At 39.8% G+C, this 22,667-nt stretch overlaps 1 protein-coding gene across 3 annotated transcripts in view; it reads left to right on the top strand.

Moving 5' to 3' along the window:
• The window catches only part of LOC130927537 (WD repeat, SAM and U-box domain-containing protein 1-like), a 31,953-nt gene that overhangs the window by 4,492 nt on the left and 4,794 nt on the right, over positions 1-22,667 (top strand). For all 3 annotated transcript variants that reach the window (XM_057853453.1, XM_057853452.1, XM_057853450.1), the window contains 9 exons: positions 592-779; positions 3,898-3,984; positions 4,268-4,361; positions 5,819-5,852; positions 5,933-5,973; positions 6,198-6,307; positions 12,103-12,132; positions 15,933-16,115; positions 18,761-18,895. In XM_057853453.1, the coding sequence (XP_057709436.1) occupies positions 592-779; positions 3,898-3,984; positions 4,268-4,361; positions 5,819-5,852; positions 5,933-5,973; positions 6,198-6,307; positions 12,103-12,132; positions 15,933-16,115; positions 18,761-18,895 (902 nt within the window). The remainder of the gene's footprint in view (positions 1-591; positions 780-3,897; positions 3,985-4,267; positions 4,362-5,818; positions 5,853-5,932; positions 5,974-6,197; positions 6,308-12,102; positions 12,133-15,932; positions 16,116-18,760; positions 18,896-22,667) is intronic.

The following is a 22,667-nucleotide window of genomic DNA, read 5'->3' as shown; positions in this document are numbered from 1 at the left end:
GGCCCCTTCTCAATCTTCACCTATGATTCACTGCCAATGACAGTGATAGACATCAAATCCATTTCAAATGCAATGGCTGGCATTAAGTGATCAATCATGTTTCACTACAATTAACAGCTGTTGGCATCTAATCCATTTCGACTGGGAGGGTTGACAGCAATCGGCCATTGAGTTAAAGAAAAAAGATATTTCTGAATTGAAATATATATACATTTTTAACATTTTCGCAGTCAACCTGTCAAAACTGTCTACCTCAAATATTTCAGTGCAACATTTCTGTAAAATACAGCAACTCTATGCTGTTGCAACATTCGTGTAAACAAGTCAACATAGACTTTTGAAAGTAGCAAACTGTTGGTTCCCTTTATTACAGTGATACCTTTTTAAAACAACATATTGATAACCTATTGGGATATAAAGTATCTCAATATATCACCATATCGATTTGTTGTCACACCCCTAAAAGTGAGCAACTTAGAAATTTAGAAGTTAACATAGTCAGTTCACGGTAGTACATTACTGCAATGTCCCATCCAGTAGAAAACATGTAAATTACCAAGAACTAGGGTAATGAAGTCTTCTCCTTTGCAGGTGTAACACAGTGAGTGAGGCCAGCGTGGCGGCTTGCTGCTTCTCCCCTTGTGGCCGCACGCTGGTGACCGGGTGTACCCTGGGAGACTTACGTCTTTGGGATGTGGACGGCGCCCTAATGTACGTGGAGAAAGACGCTCATGACCTCGGTGTCACCTGCTGCACCTTCGCGCCACAGTTTGAAGTCGGTCAGTTAAGAACTAACAAAAGTTCACTGCACAAAACATTTGGATTTGCAAGCAGTTCTGTGGTTCAAACTTGACCAAAACCTGATTAGGGGGACATTTTTGTTGAAATATTAAATTGTCGGGCGGCACAGTGGAAGACTGGTTAGCACGTCCACCACATTTGGAGTTTGCATGTTCTCCCTGTGCCTGCGTGGGTTTTTTCTGGGTACTCTGGTTTCCTCCCACATCTCCAAACCATGCACATTATGCTGAATGACCACTGCAAATTATCTGTAAGTATGACCCTGTGTACAAGTACTTGTACAAGTAAATGCTTGTCCGTCTCATTGTGCCCTGCGATGGGATGGCAACCAATTTAGAGTGTACCCCGTGTACTGCCCATAGTTAGCTGGGATAGGTTACGGGACCTCCGTGCAGGGGCGCCGTATAGGGGTGAAAAGTGGTACTGATTCTAAGGGCCCATGCCCTGATGGGGGCCCACAAAGAAAATTAGAACATTAGGTAATCATTTGCTTTTTCGCAAAAAGTAAACAACCAGAGAGCATATGTATTGCCAGCCACCCCCAAACTCCGTATTCTCATTAAATGGTTTAGTCCGCCCAGGAGCAGCGGTGCGCACTTACACCAGTCAATGACTCGAAGCGCGCAGAGTGCGGTAGTGCAGAAATATTTTTAAAACAAAAATCGGTTTTTCAAGAGCGGAAAGAAAAGAAAGCAAAACAGGAGATGAATAGAAAAGGCCAACAGGATGTAACAAAGTACTTCACAAAGAAGGTTGGTGTCTCGTGTCAGTGAATTGCTGAAAATTAACCCAATAATCTTAGCTCCAAAGCGATGTCCCAGCTCACTCCGTAAGAAATACGAGATTTTCCCGGCCTCAATGAGCGACATGCACCTATTCAAAAACATGAATTCCAAATAATGACGGCATTTTTTGGTATCCTACTTATGTTGAAAGTTGGTGTGGAAATTTTCTTTTTTAAAATCTGCTTCAATCCAGTTTGTCAAGAATTTATTGAATTTAATTTGTCATCAATTGAATTTAGTTTGTTAACAAGGGACCTCGCTTCGGAGCTGTAGCCTATAGTGGAGATCGCGAGTTTCCAGATGAGGCTAAGAGCTAGTGTTTGCTCCACTTTTACCTTACATTTAATCAGTGCAGCAAGCAAATCCTTACCAATCTCTTCATACTAAAACAGTTGTATACTGTATACTGTAGTGTATACTGTAGTATAGTTAAGTTCAATCAAAACATTTATTCTAAGTCATTCATTATGGTATTTGCTTTGAGAATATTTCTAATGAAAATATATTTAGATCGTAAAAGATGGCCTTCAGTACATTTCTGATAGATGATATCAGTCTATTCATTATTGCTCTATATGCTGTATGTTTACATTAATATATTTTCATCTTAAACTAATGCATAAAATGCACAAATTCACCAGAATGCAGGAAATTAAGTAGTTGATAAACTTAATACTCTAAATGTGTGGGTGTGTGTCCCGGCACTGGTGGTGGGGCCCAAAGTGATATCTTTTCAATGGGCCCAAAATCCCTGGCAGCGCCCATCGTGATGATAAGCGTGTCGGAAGATGAATGAATGAATTGAATTGTTACCTGTGATCAAAGAGATAAAGACAGAGAAACAACAGATGCACTCTCAAAGGTGAACATAGCCTAAGATTATTAAAAAAACAAAACAAAAAAAACCCCACTGAGAACAAACTTGTGCACATCAGAAACGGACACAAATGAAACATAGGAAAAATGCATGCACAGAATTAAAACATACACATGTAGAAACACACACTCGCAAAACACCTGAACAAAAAAGCACAGATATTAAGACAAACACATGTAGAAACGCACTTATTATTAAGACAAGCCACCACAAATGCAGAAATACAAATCGCGTTGCACATGTTATATAAGCCCTTTAGATTTTGTGCAATGAAGACAGTTTCAAACAGGTTTCAAAGCTGAGTTGCACCATTTGCACCGTGAAAACTACAGAATAAAAAAATATAGAAAAATACAGTGGTATGAAAAAGTATCTGAACCTTTTGAAATTTCTCACATTTCTGCATAAAATCACCATGAAATGTGATCTGATCTTTGTCAAAATCACACAGATGAAAAAATGGTGTCTACTTGAGCTAAAACCCCCCAAACATTTATAGGTTTAATGAGGGTAGTATGCAAACAACGACAGAAGGAGGAAATATAAGTAAGTGAACTATCACATTTAATATTTTGTGAAGTGTCCAAGTGCCTTTTTGCGAACTTTAAACGAGCAACAATGTTTTTTTTTTTTTTAAATACAGCAGTGGCTTCATCTGTGGAGTCCTCCCATGAACACCATTCATGGCCATAGTTTTACATATTGTTGATGTGTTCACAAAGATATTGGACTGTGCCACTGATTTCTGTAAGTCTTTAGCAGACACTCTAAGGTCCTTTTATGTTTACCTCTCTGAGTATTCTGCGCTGAACTCTTAGCGTCATCTTTGGTGGAAGGACACTCCTTGGGAGAGAAGCAACAATGCCAAACTCTCTCCATTTGTAGAGAATATCTCTGACTGTCGATTGATGAACATCCAGACTTTTAGAGATGGTTTTGTATCCCTTCCCAGCTTCATACAAATCAACAATCCTTGATCGCAGATCTTAGCCATGATGCACACCAGGCAATGCTTCTCATCAAGACATTTCTTACCAAGTGTGTGTTTTATAGTGGGCAGGGCAGCTTTAAACCACTCATTAGTGATTGGGCACACACCTGACTCAAAATGTTTGGTAAAAAAATGATTTCACTTGCTCTTTAAGTCTCCTTAGGCAGAGGGTTCACTTATGTATTTTCCCCCTTCTGTCGTGTTTGCATGCTATCCTCATTAAAATATGAAAACCTATAAATGTTTGGGTGATTATAGCTAAAGCAGACATTGTATTTTCATCTGTGTGATTTTGACAAAGATCAGATCACATGTAATGGTGAATTCACGCAGAAATCCAAAAGGTTCAGATACTTTTTTATACCACTGTATGTGCTTAAAAAAACAGATGTTAGACATGCATTGAAGAGTTGACGGTTAAGATCGTTCTGCTATCTTTACAGATGACAGCCACGTGCATGTCCGACTTGCCTCCTGTGGACAGGACAGCCGCTTGATGATATGGATGGTAACCCGTTTACAAGGACATGGTTAGCCTGTTTTACAATACAACCTGATGTTGCACTGAGTTGGATTTATGAATACACATGAATTTTTCAATCTTCGCCGAGGTCAAAGGAAAGTGTTGGATCTTGAATGAATTGATGTGATGGCCTGCAGTTTGAGGTTAAATCTCGTACAACTTTATTGTTTGCATTGTTTAGATGCCCTGCTGGACCTTCTGACATTTAATAACGATATTGCTTTTTTTCATACTGCCAACCATCAAATACACTCTGTGCTTGTGTGTGTGTGTCTTTTGTCAACATTCAGCATATGTTATAAAGCTCCTCCACGCACTGTCCAGTCAGTCTGCTCCAGTTCTGTGCTGTGCCTTCTCCTCTGATGGCCAACTTGTTGTTTCCGGGTAAGACACAATCACGCACTGGAAATTCTCTTCAATTTGACAGAAGAAAGAATAGTGGATGTAAAATGTCTACACACTCCTGTTCAAATAAGACTGAAATCAATCATTCCAATACTGTCTTCAAAATTAATTTAACCTATTAACTTGTTGGAATTTGGCCTATTAGCCAGATTGCCGGAATCACGCCAGCCGAACCGCTCTCGCACAATTCCAACGACCCGGGCCGGCGGTGCCTGAACAACCCGGCCAAAGGCCAAACTCTGCACATTCACCTTAGTTTTAGCCCCTTGTACTGACTCCATTTTAAAAGCTGCAAAAAGGTTTCGAAACACAAGTTGATTCCAAGTCAACAGCAGTCATACAGCAAGGCAAAACAGTAAATAGAACTAGGCGATGACGAAAGCTGACTCCAGGGTCGACAAACAACAAGTACACAAAAACGTTCCTGAGAAAAGACGGTGCTTGCTAAAGAATTCAGTCTTTTGAAGGCTTTGGTGAGGCGGGCTGTGGTCCGGAAGAAGAGTGTGTTTGGGCGTTGTTTAGGATTAGTGTCTGTTGTGGATTGGACAGGAGAATTGGGGCGTTACTGTTGTCAAGGCAACGAGAGTTGAGGATTTTGCTATCCTCAGCGCCGAGTGTGTGCTGAGTGTTCACTTCTCAGTCGCGGGTCCCTCCGTTATCAGATGTTCCTTGTAGGAGGAGAGGATGTCATTTTATTGTTCTGGACTGCCCATTGTTGGTTACCAGAAGAGCTGATGGCAGGATTTGGTGGTCACCTGCTTGTCTCGATCCGTCAGCATCAATCTCGCTCAGTCAGCTGCATGACACGCACGTTGGGCTTCCGTATTCAGCAGGCAGCCTTTTCTGCCCGTTGTGCTGCAATTTCCAATCATTCCAGCTCCACTCATACTTCAGATACAGATATATTCTACTGGTTTTCTTAAACTGTCATTAAATGCTATTTCTTTTATATTGGGTGTGTTGGAGTAATACAATCAGTCAAACAGCAAATATGGGAGATGATACTATTCCTTTCACTGTATACAACAGTTGAAATATTCATATTTTTAAGACGAAGTAAAAATAAGCATCAGAAATGATGTATTTGCACAACTTTGCAAAAACGATCAGAATTAATCACGTTTGAACTTTTGTTGAATGGATATAACTCGATGAAAAATCTTTTGAAATTATTTTTATTGGTCCTTTTTTTTTTTTTTTTTTATAACAAGTGATTGTTACTAAGTAATTGTTTTCAAGATGCTTCACTTTGTAATGGAAAACGTGGAGTCCTCAGCAGACTGCCGTCTCTCCCAGTTGGCCACAAGAGGACACTGTTTTATTATGTTAAACATTTCATTCGCTTAGTTATGGTGCTAAATGCACAATCACGTACCCAATTTGTGTCCTTTCCGCTGCATAACATATGTAAAAATGTGTTTTTTCCCCCTTAACAGCTCAGTGGACAAAAGTGTTGCAGTTTATGACACGGTGTGTAACAAACATCCAAACATATTGACTTGTTGTTTTGGATCCCCTAAAAGACTAAATATGCTTTTGTTTGTTCGCAGGAGTCAGGAACACTTCTGCACACTTTAAAACAACATGACAGGTAAAAAAAAAAAAAAAAAAAAGTCGCAGTGCAGCAGAGCTTTCATATCAAAAAGAAGCTTGATTAATAACCTCTCCATCCCAACTCCTAGAAGGCCACGGTACAGTGAGGCTCTATCGTTGTAGTGTGTTGGCCAGAAGTGCTTTCAAGTAGTTCTCGAGATTAGAATGTGAATGTCAATCACACACGCATATGCACTTTTACTCAATCTTCTATTCTTGTAGGTATGTGACTGCAGTGGCCCTCTCTCCCAGCATAGCTTGCCTCATGGCTACTGGCTCCATGGATCGAACAGTTAACGTGTGGATGATAGGAGATGGACATAATGAAACTAGTAAGCATTGGGGAAATTAACATTCTTATGTATTTGATGGTTATTGATTATGGTTGTGATCCCCAACCTTAATGGCGTACCGCAAGCAACACGTCACTTCCGCTCATTAATATTCATGACATTAGCTACTTTTGCTAAGTAGGGACAAGTCACCGTTTGTCCCTAATGGGAAATAAATGGAAATCGTGTATGAAGGAGATGTTTACAGAGCTAAATCTACCAACTCTCTCCGAAAATGATGTGCCTGGTGCCAAATTCACTGGCAAAGATGTGGAAGAACATAAAAATGTTCAGTTAAAGAGATGGCTTGAGTGTCGAAAGCTGAAAAAGACAAAAAAAAAAAACGAGCCGACCTACGCATAGCCTTAGCTTTTTTATCCATGTGACTGACAATGACATTCTCCTGTTTCAACAAGCTATCCTTTACCATCAGCCCTGTCTTTCTTATATATCCTCTGGTTGTCCTACGTCTCTGACCGTTCTTGGGGGTAATTTAATTAGCTTTGTGTAGCGATCACAAATGCTACTCAGTGACAGCCAACCTTTTAGTTTTTTCATTGATAACAAATCTTAATTCTATAATTTATTTACACTTCCCCCTTACTAAAGTTGTTATATATATAATCAGTGTTGTTAATCTTACTGAAAAAAAGTAATTAATTATAGTTACAAATTACTTCTCCCAAAAAGTAATTGCGTTAGTAACTCAATTACCTGAATGTAAGAGTAATTAGTTACTTGGCAAAGTAATTGGTGATAATTACTTTTTTTTTTTTTTTTTCCTGAAAAAAAAAAAAAAACATTGGCCACACTATGTGAAGTTTTTTGTGAAGGTTTTTGGTACAATTGGCCCAAGCCCAATTCTTTACCCTAATTTACCCTTTACCTTGAATCAACTGTTAAAAGTTGTTAAAATTGCTCCCATTATTGCATTAGTTCCCTTCTCTACTTTCGACATATGAAAGTTTTAAAACTGTTTCATCATTTAAAGATAGATTCAAGTCAAGATTTTGCCGATTAAGAAGTATTTTAGATAAAAAGTTACTTAGGTTCGCTAGGAAGGTTCTCTACAACAGAGCCGTCCTAAAAAGTCTACTGCTTTAAGATGGCGGCTGTCTACTAACACATTTAGTGCCAAGTCTGTCATTTTGCATCTAGTTATATCTATATACAGTACATGTGATATCTACCATGTTTACCATATCTACCATAACATGCAGGCGTAGTTTGTAGGCTATGGGCTACAACATGTATCATTGGAGCTACCTAGCATCGCGTTTGCTCCTCGTCACAACTTTCTTGCCTCCTCCTCACTCCTGCTCTGCTCTGTCGTCTCGGTGAGTCCGTCTCCCTCAGACTTTTCGACCAATATAGTAACGCATAGTAACGCATGCCTTTCCGTCCTCAGTAACGGTAACGGCATTGCCAAGATGAGAAAAGTAATTAATTACATTACCCACTACTGAAAAAAATAACGCCGTTAGTAACGCCGTTATATTGTAACGCCGTTATTAACAACACTGTATATAATATACACACACACAGTATATAACAGAAACGGTAACAGTGGCAGTCAGATACCATTGTAATTCTTTTCAGGTCATTTATTGTCAGACAGAAGCAGTACGGCACAACGTTACGCTAAAAAAAATAAGTTAAAAATATAAAAATGGCTTACCTCTTTGTCCTCTGAAAGACCATGCCAACTCAACAAAATGTTTACTGCATATGAAATGTGAATGGATTCACCGAGCTGGTGTTAAAGTCCGTGCAAGTTGATTTGGTCTTCACATTTTTTCCTCCCGAATTTTTGGTTTCCGGAAACGTATGAAGAAAACATCCTTCATGTGTCGTAATGTCTAGAGTCGTTTCTACAAGTTCGAAAAAAAGCAATGTGTGATCGGCATGTTCGTTTTTGAAAGATTACCGGCGAAAAGTAGCACAAATTACGTTGTTTCTATGTGAGGGCGGATCTATAATGTCCCACTTCGACTTTACTTCCGCTTTATGATGCAACGTCACGGTCTAAAAATAGCATGCGTGCGGTACGCCATTCAGGGTTCCCGCAGGTCCTTAAAAAGTCTTAAAATTTCTTAAATTTTAAATCCAGATAATCAAGGTATTAAATTGTCTTAAATTTAATTGAAAATTGTAGGAGTTATTTCATTTCCAGACGATACATTTAAGTCTGCCGTAAAACATCTAATGGTGTGCATTTGTTTTATTAAAAGCCATGCACTAGATACGAGAGTTTAGGATTTAATATACCGTAATTTCCGGAGTCTAAGCCGCTACTTTTCCCTCTCATTTTGAGTTTAAATCCTGCGGTTTATAATCCAGTGTGGTTTATTTGATTTATTCGGGTTAATAGGTAACACTTTATTTGACTGTGGCGTCATCATACTGCCGTAAGACCGTCATAATTATGACATGATACTATCATGGGCATTAATGAATGCTTATGATGATTGTCATTTAGTGTCATCCAGCAAATTATGTCACAAACTCCATTTATGTCCAGATCAGATCTTTTATATCCAGTCAAAAGTGAGATCATTGGCCAGATAACACTAAATGACATCTGTTATAAGCATCCATTAATGCTCATGGCAGTGTCATGCCATAATTATGATGGCCTTATGACAGTCTTATGACGCCACTGTCAAGTAAAGTGTTACCAAATACCATAACTAGCAATTAAATAAAGAACTACAACAGTAACTGAGGAAATAATTGGCACAGAACATTTATTTTGATTGCAATTTACATCAGTAGGGATGCAATGCATGCTAGGAGACAGTTGGACGACAACAGTGTTGACAGCAGGTGGCAGCAGAGGTTGACTGTCTCCCCCAAGGGAGCAGTGATGGGCAACTGAAGCTTCTTGAGCAATGAAGCTTTGCAGCCAGTTGTTCAAATCCTCATTTGGTCTAATGACAGTCTTATGATGCCGCTGTCAAATAAAGTGTTACCGGTTAATCCCTTTTGGTGTAAATATTCCATGATACAGTGAGGACAGCTGCGGCTTATAGTCAGGTGCGCCTTATAGTCCAAAAATTACAGTATGTTAAACGGTACATTGTTCGCAACCTCGGCTTACGTTAGCAACTTGATTTGTCGCCATGACGCCTGGTTATTCGCTGTTGTAGAGGTGAGCGGGAATATGCAGAGATGGGGTAGTGTGAATTTCATCAAAAATGGATGGACGATGTTATATTCAGTGTTGTTAATAACGGCGTTACAATATAATGGCGTTACTTACGGCATTATTTTTTTCAGTAGTGAGTAATCTAATTAATTACTTGTCTCATCTTGGCAACGCCGTTACCGTTACTGAGGCGGGAAAGGCGTGCGTTACTATGCATTACTAAGTTGGTTTAATAAAAAAAGTCAGAGAGACGGACGCACGGAGACGAGAGAGCAGAGCAGGAGTGGGGAAGACGCCGTTGCAAACGCGATGCTTGGTGGCTCCAATAATACCTGACTGTAGCCTACAAACTACGCCCACATGATACGGTAGATATCACATATTATTGAACTAGATGCAAATGTTAGACACGGCTGCATTGGCAATATGTTTAAGGACTACATGCGTTAGTAAACAGCCGCCATCTTAAAGCAGTAGACCTCTCTGGAAGGCTCTGTTGTAGAGATCCTTCCTAGCGAACCTACTTTTTTTTTTTTTTTTAATCTAAAATGGTCCTAAATCGGCGAAATATTGACTTAAATCTATCTTTGATGAAACAGTTTTAAAACTTACACATGTTGAAAGTAGACAGAAGGGAACTAATGCAATAGCGGGAGCAATTTTAACAACTTTAACGGTTGATTCACAACTTTAAATGACTTCCACACATAGCAAAGGTTACTATCTAGTTATCGCAATACCCTTGTGTCTAGTTAAGCGGAGGGTAAAGAATTGGGCTAAGGCCAATTGTCCCAAAAACCCTTTAAACTTCACATTGTGTGACCTTTTTGAGAAAAAAAAACATAACATGAAAATTATCACTAGTTACTTTGCCAAGTAACTAATTACTCTTAAATTCAGGTAATTGGGTTACTAACGCAATTACTTTTTGGGAGAAGTAATTTGTAACTGTAATTACTTTTTTTAAAAAGTAAAATTAACAACACTGGTTATATTTAAGAGGTGGTTGACCCCTGGTGAAAATAACAACAGTGCCCGGTAAAAAGTAAGGATGTGACAATAAATCGAAAAGATAAAACGTGGTATCCCAAAAGGTTATCGATAGGCTCCCACCAGGAATCGATATATCGTTTTAAATGGGTGTCTGTCACGATTTAAACACAAAAAACAACAACAACAGGTTGCTACCAAAATCTTCCATTTGAATAGCGTCTACGTTAGCTCTTTGACTACCATTGACAGCGCTAGACGTCCAATCCAGTTACTGAAACTAGAACATTCACAGCCAGTCCTTTGTGGGCATTTACAGGTCACTTCCTGTTCGTTTTAGGGCATTTACAGGCTCCTTCCTGTTGATTTGGAGTCACTTCCTATTCATTATGGGACATTCTTGAGTGACTTCCTATTCAGTGACCTAATATCAACAGGACGTGACCTGTAAAGGCCTAACCAGGTAAAAGAATTGACCAAAAAGTCAACAGGAAATGATGTGACGGTGAGACTGGACATTTATTGCTGTCGATGGCAGACAATGAGTTCAACAAAAAGTCACTAAAAGTATGAAGCTGAATTAATGACATCACTTGAATTTACTCGCCTATGTAATTGCTTATATTGATGATGATGATGCTTTTTTATTTCGAGCATGCACACAAAAAAAACCAAATACAGTCTACCGTATTGGCCCAAATATAAGACGGCGCTGAATATAAGACGACCCCCTCGTTTTGAAGACTCAGGTTTGAAAAAAGACATTTTGAACACCAAATTAATTTTTATACAGAAAATAATTACATTACATCTGAAACAAATGATTATAACAATTAAATTTGAGAGAAAAAGCATGTTATATTGCCTCATTCAAATCTTAATATCTGAACATTTAAATATGTAAAGTAAAGTGCAATCACATTCGTAAATGAATGGCTTCTGGTTTTTTAAATAGAAATAAACCAATCTATTGTGATAAAACAACCAAATTGCAATAACTGCATTAACCATCAAAGTGAAGTCTTACTGTAACTGTAGTCTTGAAACAAATCTGAATAAGGAAAAACATTGCAATAAAATAATGCAAACTGGTTAAACTTGAGAGTAGCTGAGATTTGTCATGACAGAAAATCGCTTCAATGATATCTGGCGCCATCTCGTGTCGTGAATGGGGAGCGTAGCTGAGATCTGTCATGACATGACATCGCTTCAATGATATCTGGCGCAATCTAGCGTCGTGAATAGGTATAATGTCTAGACCGTGAATATAAGACGACCCCCTCTTTTTCAGTCTTATTTCAATGCAAAAAAAACCCCCGTCTTATATTCGGGCCAATACGATAAATGATGGGTGTGATCGAGAAATCCGACCTTAAGTTTAATTTGTACCGCTCGTTTCTGCAATTGAATGAAGTGTGCGGAGGATCATACATCACTTTTACACACAATAGCGTGTTTTTGATGTTTTATGGCGCACTGGGAAAACCTTTTATTTCAAATGATATTTTCCAAGCTCACGCAAAGGAAAAAGCCGGGGAATCCTAGAGTGGCTTTACTGTACATTTGCCATCAGTCAGTCTTCAAATATTCCACTTGTTCATGTCAATGTGGTTCTTTTCCACAAAATAAATGGTTTCTCCTTCCTGTCTGTCTGCAGGAGCTGAGTTGGAGCAGCCTGTCTGCCAAGGTCAATATGTTCTTATTACTATCTTTGTCTTATTATCTGCATGTTAATTTTCTACCGTACAATGTTTGTCATTACATTAATACTAATAATACTTGTTGTGGTTGTCACAAAAAAATACAGTGATTGTCTTGTGATCACTCATGGGTGTACTGCTAAAAATGGAAGGATTAGATAGCACAGGTGGGGCTAATGTGTCGTTCCATTGATGCCCGGCTGGAGACAATGACGTGAGCTTTCCTGACTTGTCTGTTCAAGTGATTAAAAAAAACACACATTTGAGGTTTGTCTCTGGCACTACGCATCCATGACTCAGCCTTCTAGACTACAAGACTCCACATGCTATCCGTGGGGCCAGCAGAGCCCTTACATGTTCCTGGTGGTGATATGGTTGCAAATGACTCCAGGGCGCTTAATTTTTATTATTATTTTTAAATTAATTTTCTGACATTGATGGCGCCAGAAGTCCAATCCATTTTGACTGGGATAGCCTGGCATCGAATGATCGCTACCAACCCTAGTCGAAATGGACTGGACATTTAGCGCCGTCACATGAGCATTCACTGTCAGTTCTCTGTACGTCTATCGTTGTCATTGACAGGCAATGAGTCAACAATGTTTTATTTATTTGCTTTTCTTTTAAATATGTATAGCTTAAATATTAAAAACAAGGAACAAGGAAGTTTATGAAAAGTTTGTTATTAATGCTATTTTATTCATTGTTGCCGTGGTGTATGAATGTGAGCTAATGTAAATTGCTTTGGGCACAGTAAATTTATCTATCTATATCTATATCTATCTATCTATATCTATATCTATCTATCTATCTATCTATCTATCTATCTATCTATCTATCTATCTATGCAGAGATTGAAGAGGTGGGGGGTCAGTCTGTTAGTGCTCAGACCATACGCTGTACTCTACATTAAATTGGTGTGCATGGCTGTCACCCCAGGAGGAAGCCTCTTCTGAAGACGGTTCACAAGAAAGCCCGCAAACAGTTTGCTGAAGACATGTCAACAAAGCACATGGATTACTGGAACCATGTCGTATGGTCTGATGAGACGGGCGGGCCTTCTTGTGTACCTGACCCCCCCACCTCTTCAATCTCTGCAGCAATGCTGACAGCACTCCTGTAACGAGTCACATGACATTTTAGAGGGAAAATGACAAGCAGTACTCAATTTGGACAATTAGGGGTGTACGTAGTTTCTATGGGGTGTACTCACTTTTGTTGCCAGGGGTTTAGATATTAATGGCAATATTTTGAGTTATTTTGAGGGGAAAATAAATTAAGTCTTATATAAGCTGCACACAGACTACTTTTCATTGTGCCAAAGTGTCATTTTATCAATGTTGTCCCATGAAAAGATATCCTTAAATTGCCACGTTTACATGGAGCCAAATATTCCAATTTCAATCGGAATATTTGTTCAAACCGAATAAATGTGTTCCATGTAAACACCTCATTCGGAATGAACAGGCCCAAACCGAATGGAATTTCATTCCGATTCACAGGGGTGGAATATTCCTTTTCCCAAACCGATTAGAAGTAAAATTATATCATGTAAACAGGGAAGCGGAATGGTGTCTGTCTGCGTTCTTTCTGCGCATGCTCCGTACTGACGTGGTGACGTAAGTAACGTCACATGCAACATGGCTTCCAAGCACACGCACAGCGCACCCACACAACTTTTTAAATGAACGGCGTGTCATTCTGAAGTTTTGTTTCCACTCGAAAAGTTAAAACAGCAGCTGATCTGACGATCGATCTCCATGTTTTGCAACGTGACGCTTTGTTTTGATTAATCTGCGCATGTCAGACGGCAGTTGTCAAACGTCCTTTCGGAATAAAGGCAGACACATGTAAACGCTGGATCGGAATAGATGAAGTGACATGTAAACAGCTGATGTGAAATTTCCGTTCGGAATGATTTGAATCGGTATGAAAAAAAGTCAGCATGTAAACGTGGCTATTGTCTGCAGAAATGCGAGGGGTGTACTCACTTTTGTGATCCACTGTATCGTACGTGTATTCGTTTAAAAACCATCAAAATGACTAATAAAAGCAATAACATACTGTAGACCTTGCATCCATGTATGTGGACGTCTTACTTTACCAAATGTTAATATTGTGGCCTACATGACCCAAAATGTGATGTCCACGTATGGTGACACCAGGTCATTTATCAACTTTATTTTTGCTAATCATTGACTTCATAATGGTATTGACGAGAACGGGGCCGATTAATATGTGGCCTATCTCTGTCAAAGTTGACCAAGTGGAAACAAAGAGCTTTTTCTGTTGAAAATTCTTGTGAATGAATGCTTAAATCCCTGAATTCTTTATAGATACGGACGTAAAACAGTGTCGATTCTTTGTTAAAAGAGCAAAGAACCGGGCAGTTAGCATTTATTTTACGTAAATATGTCGAATGTGCTGCTAGTCTTTAACTCACTGTAGTGCCGCCTTATCACCACAAGGAGCTTTTTACGTTGAAAATTCTTGTAAATAAATGCTTAAATCCCTGAATTCTTTATAGATATGAAAATAAAAGTCTCGATTCTTGGTTAAAAGCAAAAAGACAAAAAAAAAACAAAAAAAAACGGGCAGTTAGCATTTGTTTTACGTAATTATTGCGAATTATGATTCCTGTTTGCATGCGGTACAGCTTACGTACTTTTGTCCTAAATCCGGTGTTGAATCGCTGCATGTGTAGCTGCGACCGACTGCGAATAACTGAAGCGGATTGTGGGGTGGCCCCCTGCTTGAAGGCGTTGCGCAGTGGCTGGGTGACTTGACCCGTCAATACAATTATGAAGTTTATGTGCCAATAAAACTAATTTAATAATCACTTGCCTTATAAAGGATTAAGTTCCTTTGACGATGATGGATCTCTGCAAGCTTCGGTCCTTTTGTTCTGCATTTAAATTTGTCATTAAAGAGATGTCCAATCCATTTGAACTGGAGGGAAGTCCAAATGGACTGGATGTCTGTCATCGTCCATGTCAGCCATTGTGTTGAGTTTTTTTGTGTTACAAAGTGTGTCATTTAGGGTTGCAGCTATCGATTACTTGAATAATCGATTAATCTATCAACAATTTGGTTCGAATTATCGAGTCATCGAATTAAGAACATTTAATGCATCACAGAATAAATTTTAGAAATGTAAAACAAAGGCTTGTTAAGATTGCACTTACCAATGAGCATTGAATGCAAACACAAAATTCCCGAGTTTTTCTTCAAACTATGCAGAATTGCACTGTTATTTAAAAATCAAACACCTGAGCTTAGCCTTAAATGGTATAAAAATGAATGAATAAGGATCTAAGTGCAACAAGAGAAAAATTAGCTGACTTGCATAGCAAAAGTCCGCTAGCTTAAATGCTTTAAAATGCATTAAAAAAAAAAAAATTTTTTTTAACAATGCTTTAACAAATCGTTCACATTCCCACAAAAAAATGGCTAACGGCTGTAAACTAACTAACGAAGGCATAAAAAAAACAACTTATGTTGGTCTTAACAGGGAGCAGCTGGATTCAGCCATGTTAAATGAGTTATTTCATATTCACTGTTTTCACTAGAGGGCAGTGTATCCACCCAAATCAATAAAACTAAGTGCAAACACTTTCAAAACAAACTATTACAACGCTACTCGAAGCAGCAAAATTTGATTCAAAGCTTTTTTTTTTCTAAACAAAATACTCAGTTTAATCAATCGTTGCAGCACTAGTGTCATTATGTGGATAAAAGTGTATTTGTGTGTGTGTCATATCCTCTCTTTGTGCTGTGTTTTTGTCAGGGAGGAAGCAGCCATCCCGTTCCTCCAGGTCGCTGCTCCCTGATTGGTCGCGGGAGGATGTGCAGGATTGGCTGCGTGAGGAAGGACTGGACGCCGAGCTGGCTGCTGTCTTTCAAGCCAACGGAGTCGACGGCCGCCAGCTAGAGCAGCTGAGCGAAGACGCGGTCTTAAAGATGGGAATTGGTCAGTAGGCGAGTGGCTTAGTGTGTGTGCGACACGCACGTGGTGGGAGTTTTTGAAATGGAAAGCATAAACATAAGCCGCTTTTATCAATGCTCTGATTATCCTAAAACACACACAATCCCCTTTGCAGTCTATGCGTGCAACAATCCACCCTCACTAGCACGCAACCTTTTCGAGCCAGGCAACAATATGATTGGCAGCCGCGAGGTCGATCAAGGTATCCGTCGTTGCTGCCGGTCTCCATGACAACGTCGTACTGTACCATCATTACTTGAAAAAGTAAATCGTCCATCTCAAACAGGAGATAAAAAAAAAAAATGGTTCATAAGGTGAATATGGCATCTGTAAAGCAGTCACATCATTTTCTTTGGTGACTGACCGGCGACAAATCATATTTAAAATAATAAATCAATGAAAAAGGGGTGCCTGGTAATCACCACCCTGCAGGCACTTAAAATCTTGATTTTGCCGGATGAATTATTAAAGGCAAGATAAGGTGATCGTTTTAAGTGGAGAACCGTCAGACACAAGTGTCTCTTTGAATGATGTCAAAATGCAAAAGGCCTCATTTGTGCCAAGGTGACGAATGAAAGTTTTCTTAACGGCCATCGACATGACTTGCACTCCCTCTGCCCGCCGAAGAGGAACAGTGTGTCGTCTGTACGCACGTACGCGTCAATATGAGCTCTCCAGCGTGTCGGATTAGACTAGCCGTAAATCGATTAGGTTGCATTGACATAAACAGAAATTTTGGATGAGAAACAAAAATGAACTGATCTGACTTATGACAAGATCTGGAAAAGACGATCGGCGTGTAAGCATAGGCTTCATAATGATATTGACGGGCGCGGGGCCTATTAATAGGGGGCCTGCATTGTTGGCGTGGGCGTCAAAGCTGACAGAGTGGAATCGCAGACAAAGAGCTTTTTTCGTTGAAAATTCTTGTAAATCCCTGATTTCTTTATAGATATGGACACAAACAGTCTTGATTCTTGGTTAAAAGCCAAAAAAACCCCAACAAAACAGCATTTATTTGACGTAAATATGTTGAAGTACGATGCTAGTCTGTTAGTCAATGTGGCGGCTGCCATATGTAAACAGGGCTTTTCCGGTGAAAATTCTTTGTGAATAAATGCTTAAATCCCTGAATTCTTTATAGATCTGGACATAATACAGTCTCGATTCTTGGTTAAATGCAAAAAAAAAAAAAAAGTGCAGTTGGCATTCATTTTACGTACTGTAAATATGTCGTAGAATAATGCTAGTCTGTTAGTCAATATGGCGGCCGCCAAATGTAAACAGAGCTTTTCCGGTGAAAATTCTTGTGAATTAATGCCTAAATCCTTGAATTCTTTATAGATCTTGACGTAATACAGTCTCAATTCTTGGTTAAAAGCAAAAAAACGTGCAGTTAGCATTTATTTTATGTAAATGTCAAAAAATAATGCTAGTCTGTTAGTTAGTGTGGCGGCCGCCATATGTAAACAGAGCTTTTCTGGTGAAAATTCTTGTGAATAAATGCTTAAATTCCTGAATTCTTTATAGATCAGGGCGTAATACAGTCTCGATTCTTGGTAAAAAGCAACAACAAAAAAAAGTGCAGTTGGCATTCATTTTACGTACTGTAAATATGTCGAAGATTAATGCTAGTCTGTTAGTCAATGTGGCGGCCGCCGTATGTAAACAGAGCTTTCCGGTGAAAATTCTTGTGAATAAATGCTTAAATCCCTGAATTCTTTATAGATCTGGGCGTAATACAGTCTCGATTCTTGGTTAAAAGCAAAAAAAAAAATGTGCGGTTAGCATTTATTTTATGAAAATATGTCGAAGAATAATGCTAGTCTGTTAGTCAGTGTGGCGGCCGCCAAATGTAAACAGAGCTTTTCCGTTGAAAATTCTTGTGAATAAATGCTTAAATCCCTGAATTCTTTATAGATCTGGACGTAATAGTCTTGATTCTTGGTTAAAAGCAAAAAAATGTGGAGTTAGCATTTCTTTCATGTAAATATATTGAAGAATAATGCGAGTCTGTTAGTCAATGTGGCGGCCGCCAAATGTAAACAGAACTTTTCCGGTGAAAATTCTTGTGAATAAATGCTTAAATCCCTGAATTCTTTATAGAATTGGACGTAAAAGAGTCTCATTTTTTGGTTAAAAGAGCAAAAAAAAAACTGGCACTTAGCATTTATTTTACTTAAATATGTCGAAGAATGATGCTGGTCCCTAGCGGTTACTTTCTCCCATTGATTTTTTTTCCACAACGTTTCAAAATGCATGCATAGTACGAAAAATATAATAATTACCTTGAATCCTCGAAGAAATCACTCCTGAGACAATCCTTCTTGTTTGTATGCGGTACAGCTTTCGTACTTTTTCAACCTAAATCCGGCGTTGGATCGCTGCATGTGTTGACTAACTGCGAATAACTGAAGCGGACTGTAGGACGGCCCTCTACTTGAAAGCGTTGTGCAGTGGCTGATGGATGTGACCCGTCAATACAATTATGAAGTCTATGGTGTAAGATTGAAAGCACCTGCTAAAGTCTGACCTCCCTGACTTGAGTACAATTACTATATCTTTACAGAGTGTGAGTACATATTTTGCCCACCTTTTTAGCTCATTAGTTGTGAACTAATGTCTTTTAGAGTCTGTTGAGGTCTACGGGGTTCTCCTGAGAAGAATCCAAGCCCTAAAGGTGGAGCAGAGCACCTCCGACTGCCCTGACGAGTTCATGTGTCCCATCAGTAGGGAACTGATGAAGGAGCCAGTCATCGCCTCAGGTGAAAAACGCCATCAAAATTCGCTTGTAATCATCACCCACCTATCTAGACAAGTTTCCTGAGCAAAAAATGGGTGGCGCCATCCTGGAAAATTTCTGCCCCGAACTTCCGGTTTAGACAAAACATGAGTTACTGTTGAAGTTAGCAGTGTGATGACGGAGTCAAAATGAAATCAAAAGAACCCACTGATTCTCCAAAAATGGATTAAGCACAACGTAAACGAGGGTCCGGGACTTTCTGTGCTGTGCGTGGCTGTGCGAACTCCTGGAAGCGCCTAAACATATACAGTGCCTTGCAAAAGTATTCGGCCCCCTTGAACCTTGCAACCTTTCGCCACATTTCAGGCTTCAAACATAAAGATATAAAATTTTAATTTTTTGTCAAGAATCAACAACAAGTGGGACACAATCGTGAAGTGGAACAACATTTATTGGATAATTTAAACTTTTTTAACAAATAAAAAACTGAAAAGTGGGGCGTGCAATATTATTCGGCCCCCTTGCGTTAATAATTTGTAGCGCCACCTTTTTCTCCAATTACAGCTGCAAGTCGCTTGGGGTATGTTTCTATCAGTTTTGCACATCGAGAGACTGACATTCTTGCCCATTCTTCCTTGCAAAACAGCTCGAGCTCAGTGAGGTTGGATGGAGAGTGTTTTATGAACAGCAGTCTTCAGCTCTTTCCACAGATTCTCGATTGGATTCAGGTCTGGACTTTGACTTGGCCATTCTAACACCTGGATACGTTTATTTTTTAACCATTCCATTGTAGATTTGGCTTTATGTTTTGGATCATTGTCCTGTTGGAAGATAAATCTCCGTCCCAGTCTCAGGTCTTGTGCAGATACCAACAGGTTTTCTTCCAGAATGTTCCTGTATTTGGCTGCATCCATCTTCCCGTCAATTTTAACCATCTTCCCTTTCCCTGCTGAAGAAAAGCAGGCCCAAACCATGATGCTGCCACCACCATGTTTGACAGTGGGGATGGTGTGTTCAGGGTGATGAGCTGTTGCTTTTACGCCAAACATATCGTTTTGCATTGTGGCCAAAAAGTTCAATTTTGGTTTCATCTGACCAGAGCACCTTCTTCCACATGTTTGGTGTGTCTCCCAGGTGGCTTGTGGCAAACTTTAAACGAGACTTTTTATGGATATCTTTGAGAAATGGCTTTCTTCTTGCCACTCTTCCATAAAGGCCAGATTTGTGCAGTGTACGACTGATTGTTGTCCTATGGACAGACTCTCCCACCTCAGCTGTAGATCTCTGCAGTTCATCCAGAGTGATCATGGGCCTCTTGGCTGCATCTCTGATCAGTTTTCTCCTTGTTTGAGAAGAAAGTTTGGAAAGACGGCCGGGTCTTGGTAGATTTGCAGTGGTCTGATGCTCCTTCCATTTCAATATGATGGCTTGCACAGTGCTCCTTGAGATGTTTAAAGCTTGGGACATCTTTTTGTATCCAAATCCGGCTTTAAACTTCTCCACAACAGTATCTCAGACCTGCCTGGTGTGTTCCTTGGTTTTCATAATGCTCTCTGCACTTTAAACAGAACCCTGAGACTATCACAGAGCAGGTGCATTTATACGGAGACTTGATTACACACAGGTGGATTCTATTTATCATCATCGGTCATTTAGGACAACATTGGATCATTCAGAGATCCTCACTGAACTTCTGGAGTGAGTTTGCTGCACTGAAAGTAAAGGGGCCGAATAATATTGCACGCCCCTCTTTTCAGTTTTTTATTTGTTAAAAAAATTTAAATTATCCAATAAATGTTGTTCCACTTCACGATTGTGTCCCACTTGTTGTTGATTCTTGACAAAAAAATTAAATTTCATATCTTTATGTTTGAAGCCTGGAATGTGGCGAAAGGTTGCAAGATTCAAGGGGGCCGAACACTTTTGCAAGGCACTGTAGTTTGAAGGGGAATGTTTTTATCACTAACCAGCTTCAAAGCACCACTGCGGATGTACCCCGCCATATGCCTTACATCCAAAACCAGCAGCAGACAACATTTCAAGAATGTGGATCACTTCTCTAAACTTAAAGGCTCCACCTAAAAGATTATATGTTTGTTCTTACGACTTCGTTGATAAGAAACCCACCGAAGAACATCCTTTCTTGGAACTGTGGTTTTTGTAGTAACAGCTACAGCAAAAGCAGTAGTTGTAGTAAAAAATATTGCCTTCATAATTACAATCATCATTATGATATCAATAGAAAGGCAACAAGTCGTTTCATGCGCCAGATTTTAGGTTTCATATTTTTGGAGAATATACATACCTTCCATAACACAGCGGCAGCATGACTACACGAACGCCCGGGAGCTATGATACATGCAGTTTCAACGTCTCCCTCCTTTGTCACTAGAACCCATTCTTTGTGGTACAGAACATTGAGGCACTTGCTTGGTTCCACATCCGCCTCCATGATGACAAAATTCCCATGTTCATGTATGAGGACACATCCAACTTTGTGACCGTGCAGCAAAGGAATCTGACCTTCTAGCCAGACCGCCGGAATCGCGCCAATGGAACCGCTGGACCCGCGCTGGAGCAGATCCAGCGAGCCGGGCCGGCGGGATCCCGGCAATCCGGCCAGAAGGACAAACTCCGCACGTTCACCTTAGTCTTAACCCTTTGTTCTGACTCCATTTTGAAAGGTTTAAAGAAGGCTCACTGAGAACAAGTTGACAATTCATTCAGGTCGACAGCAATCAAAACGGCAAGGCGAAATAGATACAGACTCAGGCGAGGAGGCAAACTCGTACCAAGGTCACGAGATCAGAAGTCAAAAAAAGGTTCCCGGGAAAAATGACAACGCTTAAACATTCAGTCTTTTGAAGGCTCTCGGGTGTGTTTGTGCGTTATAAGATTATTGTCTGTTTGTGGATTGGACAGGAGGATTCAGGATTTACTATTGTCAGGGCAGGGTTGTGGATTTTGCCACCTCAGCGTCAAAGGGGCTCTTGGAGTCATGTCAGTCGTGTTATCAGTTGGATATCCGGCATTTGTTTTCCTTGTGTTGGGACAAGGCGTCCCGCCATTTGTTCTGGACTGTCCGGGAGAACTGATTGCAGACGTGGGCTTGTCAGCATCAATCTTGCTCAGTCAGCTGCATGACGCACACGTTGGGCTTCCATGATAAGAAGGCGTTGTTTATCTCTTATGCCCTACATTCTGCTTATTTTCCTTAACCTATGGTATAAGCCCTATTTATTTTATATTGCGTGTGTTAGAGTAATACAGTCGATCGGTAAATACGAAAAAAGATACTATTCCCTGATTAATTATATTAAGTGTGCTAGAATAATGCAAACAGTTAGACGGTGCCTACGAGAAACCTCCTTCAGCAGGTACTGGAATGCCTCTGAGCTTTTCAGGTTTCTGATGGTGTTTTCCTCCACTGCCACAGAGTCAATAAAATACGATAATATTTTACTTGTGGTCACCCTCGGCCATTTCTTTGTTGTCTTCCCATGTCGAGAGGGCAGAAGAATGCGGTATCTCCAAAAAGTGTTTTTTCAGGGTTTTTAGTGAGTGATGCCACTCCAGCACCATTGCTGTCAATGTTAAATAACGGAAATCGCGAGTAGAAAGCAGGAAGTAAAGCGGAAGTACCTCAGAAACTTGTCGATAAAGGCTTTCGGTTTGCGGCAAAGCACTGCTTTAAATCAGTGGTGTCCAAATTATGGCCAGTAGCAAATGAAAATATAATTGAATATGGTCTGCACTAGAGATGTCCCGAATGCCAATCGATCCGGTCCGATCAT

The sequence above is a fragment of the Corythoichthys intestinalis genome, chromosome 12 (genome assembly GCF_030265065.1).
Source record: "Corythoichthys intestinalis isolate RoL2023-P3 chromosome 12, ASM3026506v1, whole genome shotgun sequence".
Lineage (NCBI taxonomy): Eukaryota > Metazoa > Chordata > Actinopteri > Syngnathiformes > Syngnathidae > Corythoichthys > Corythoichthys intestinalis.
This window is presented reverse-complemented; position numbering and strand designations above follow the sequence as displayed.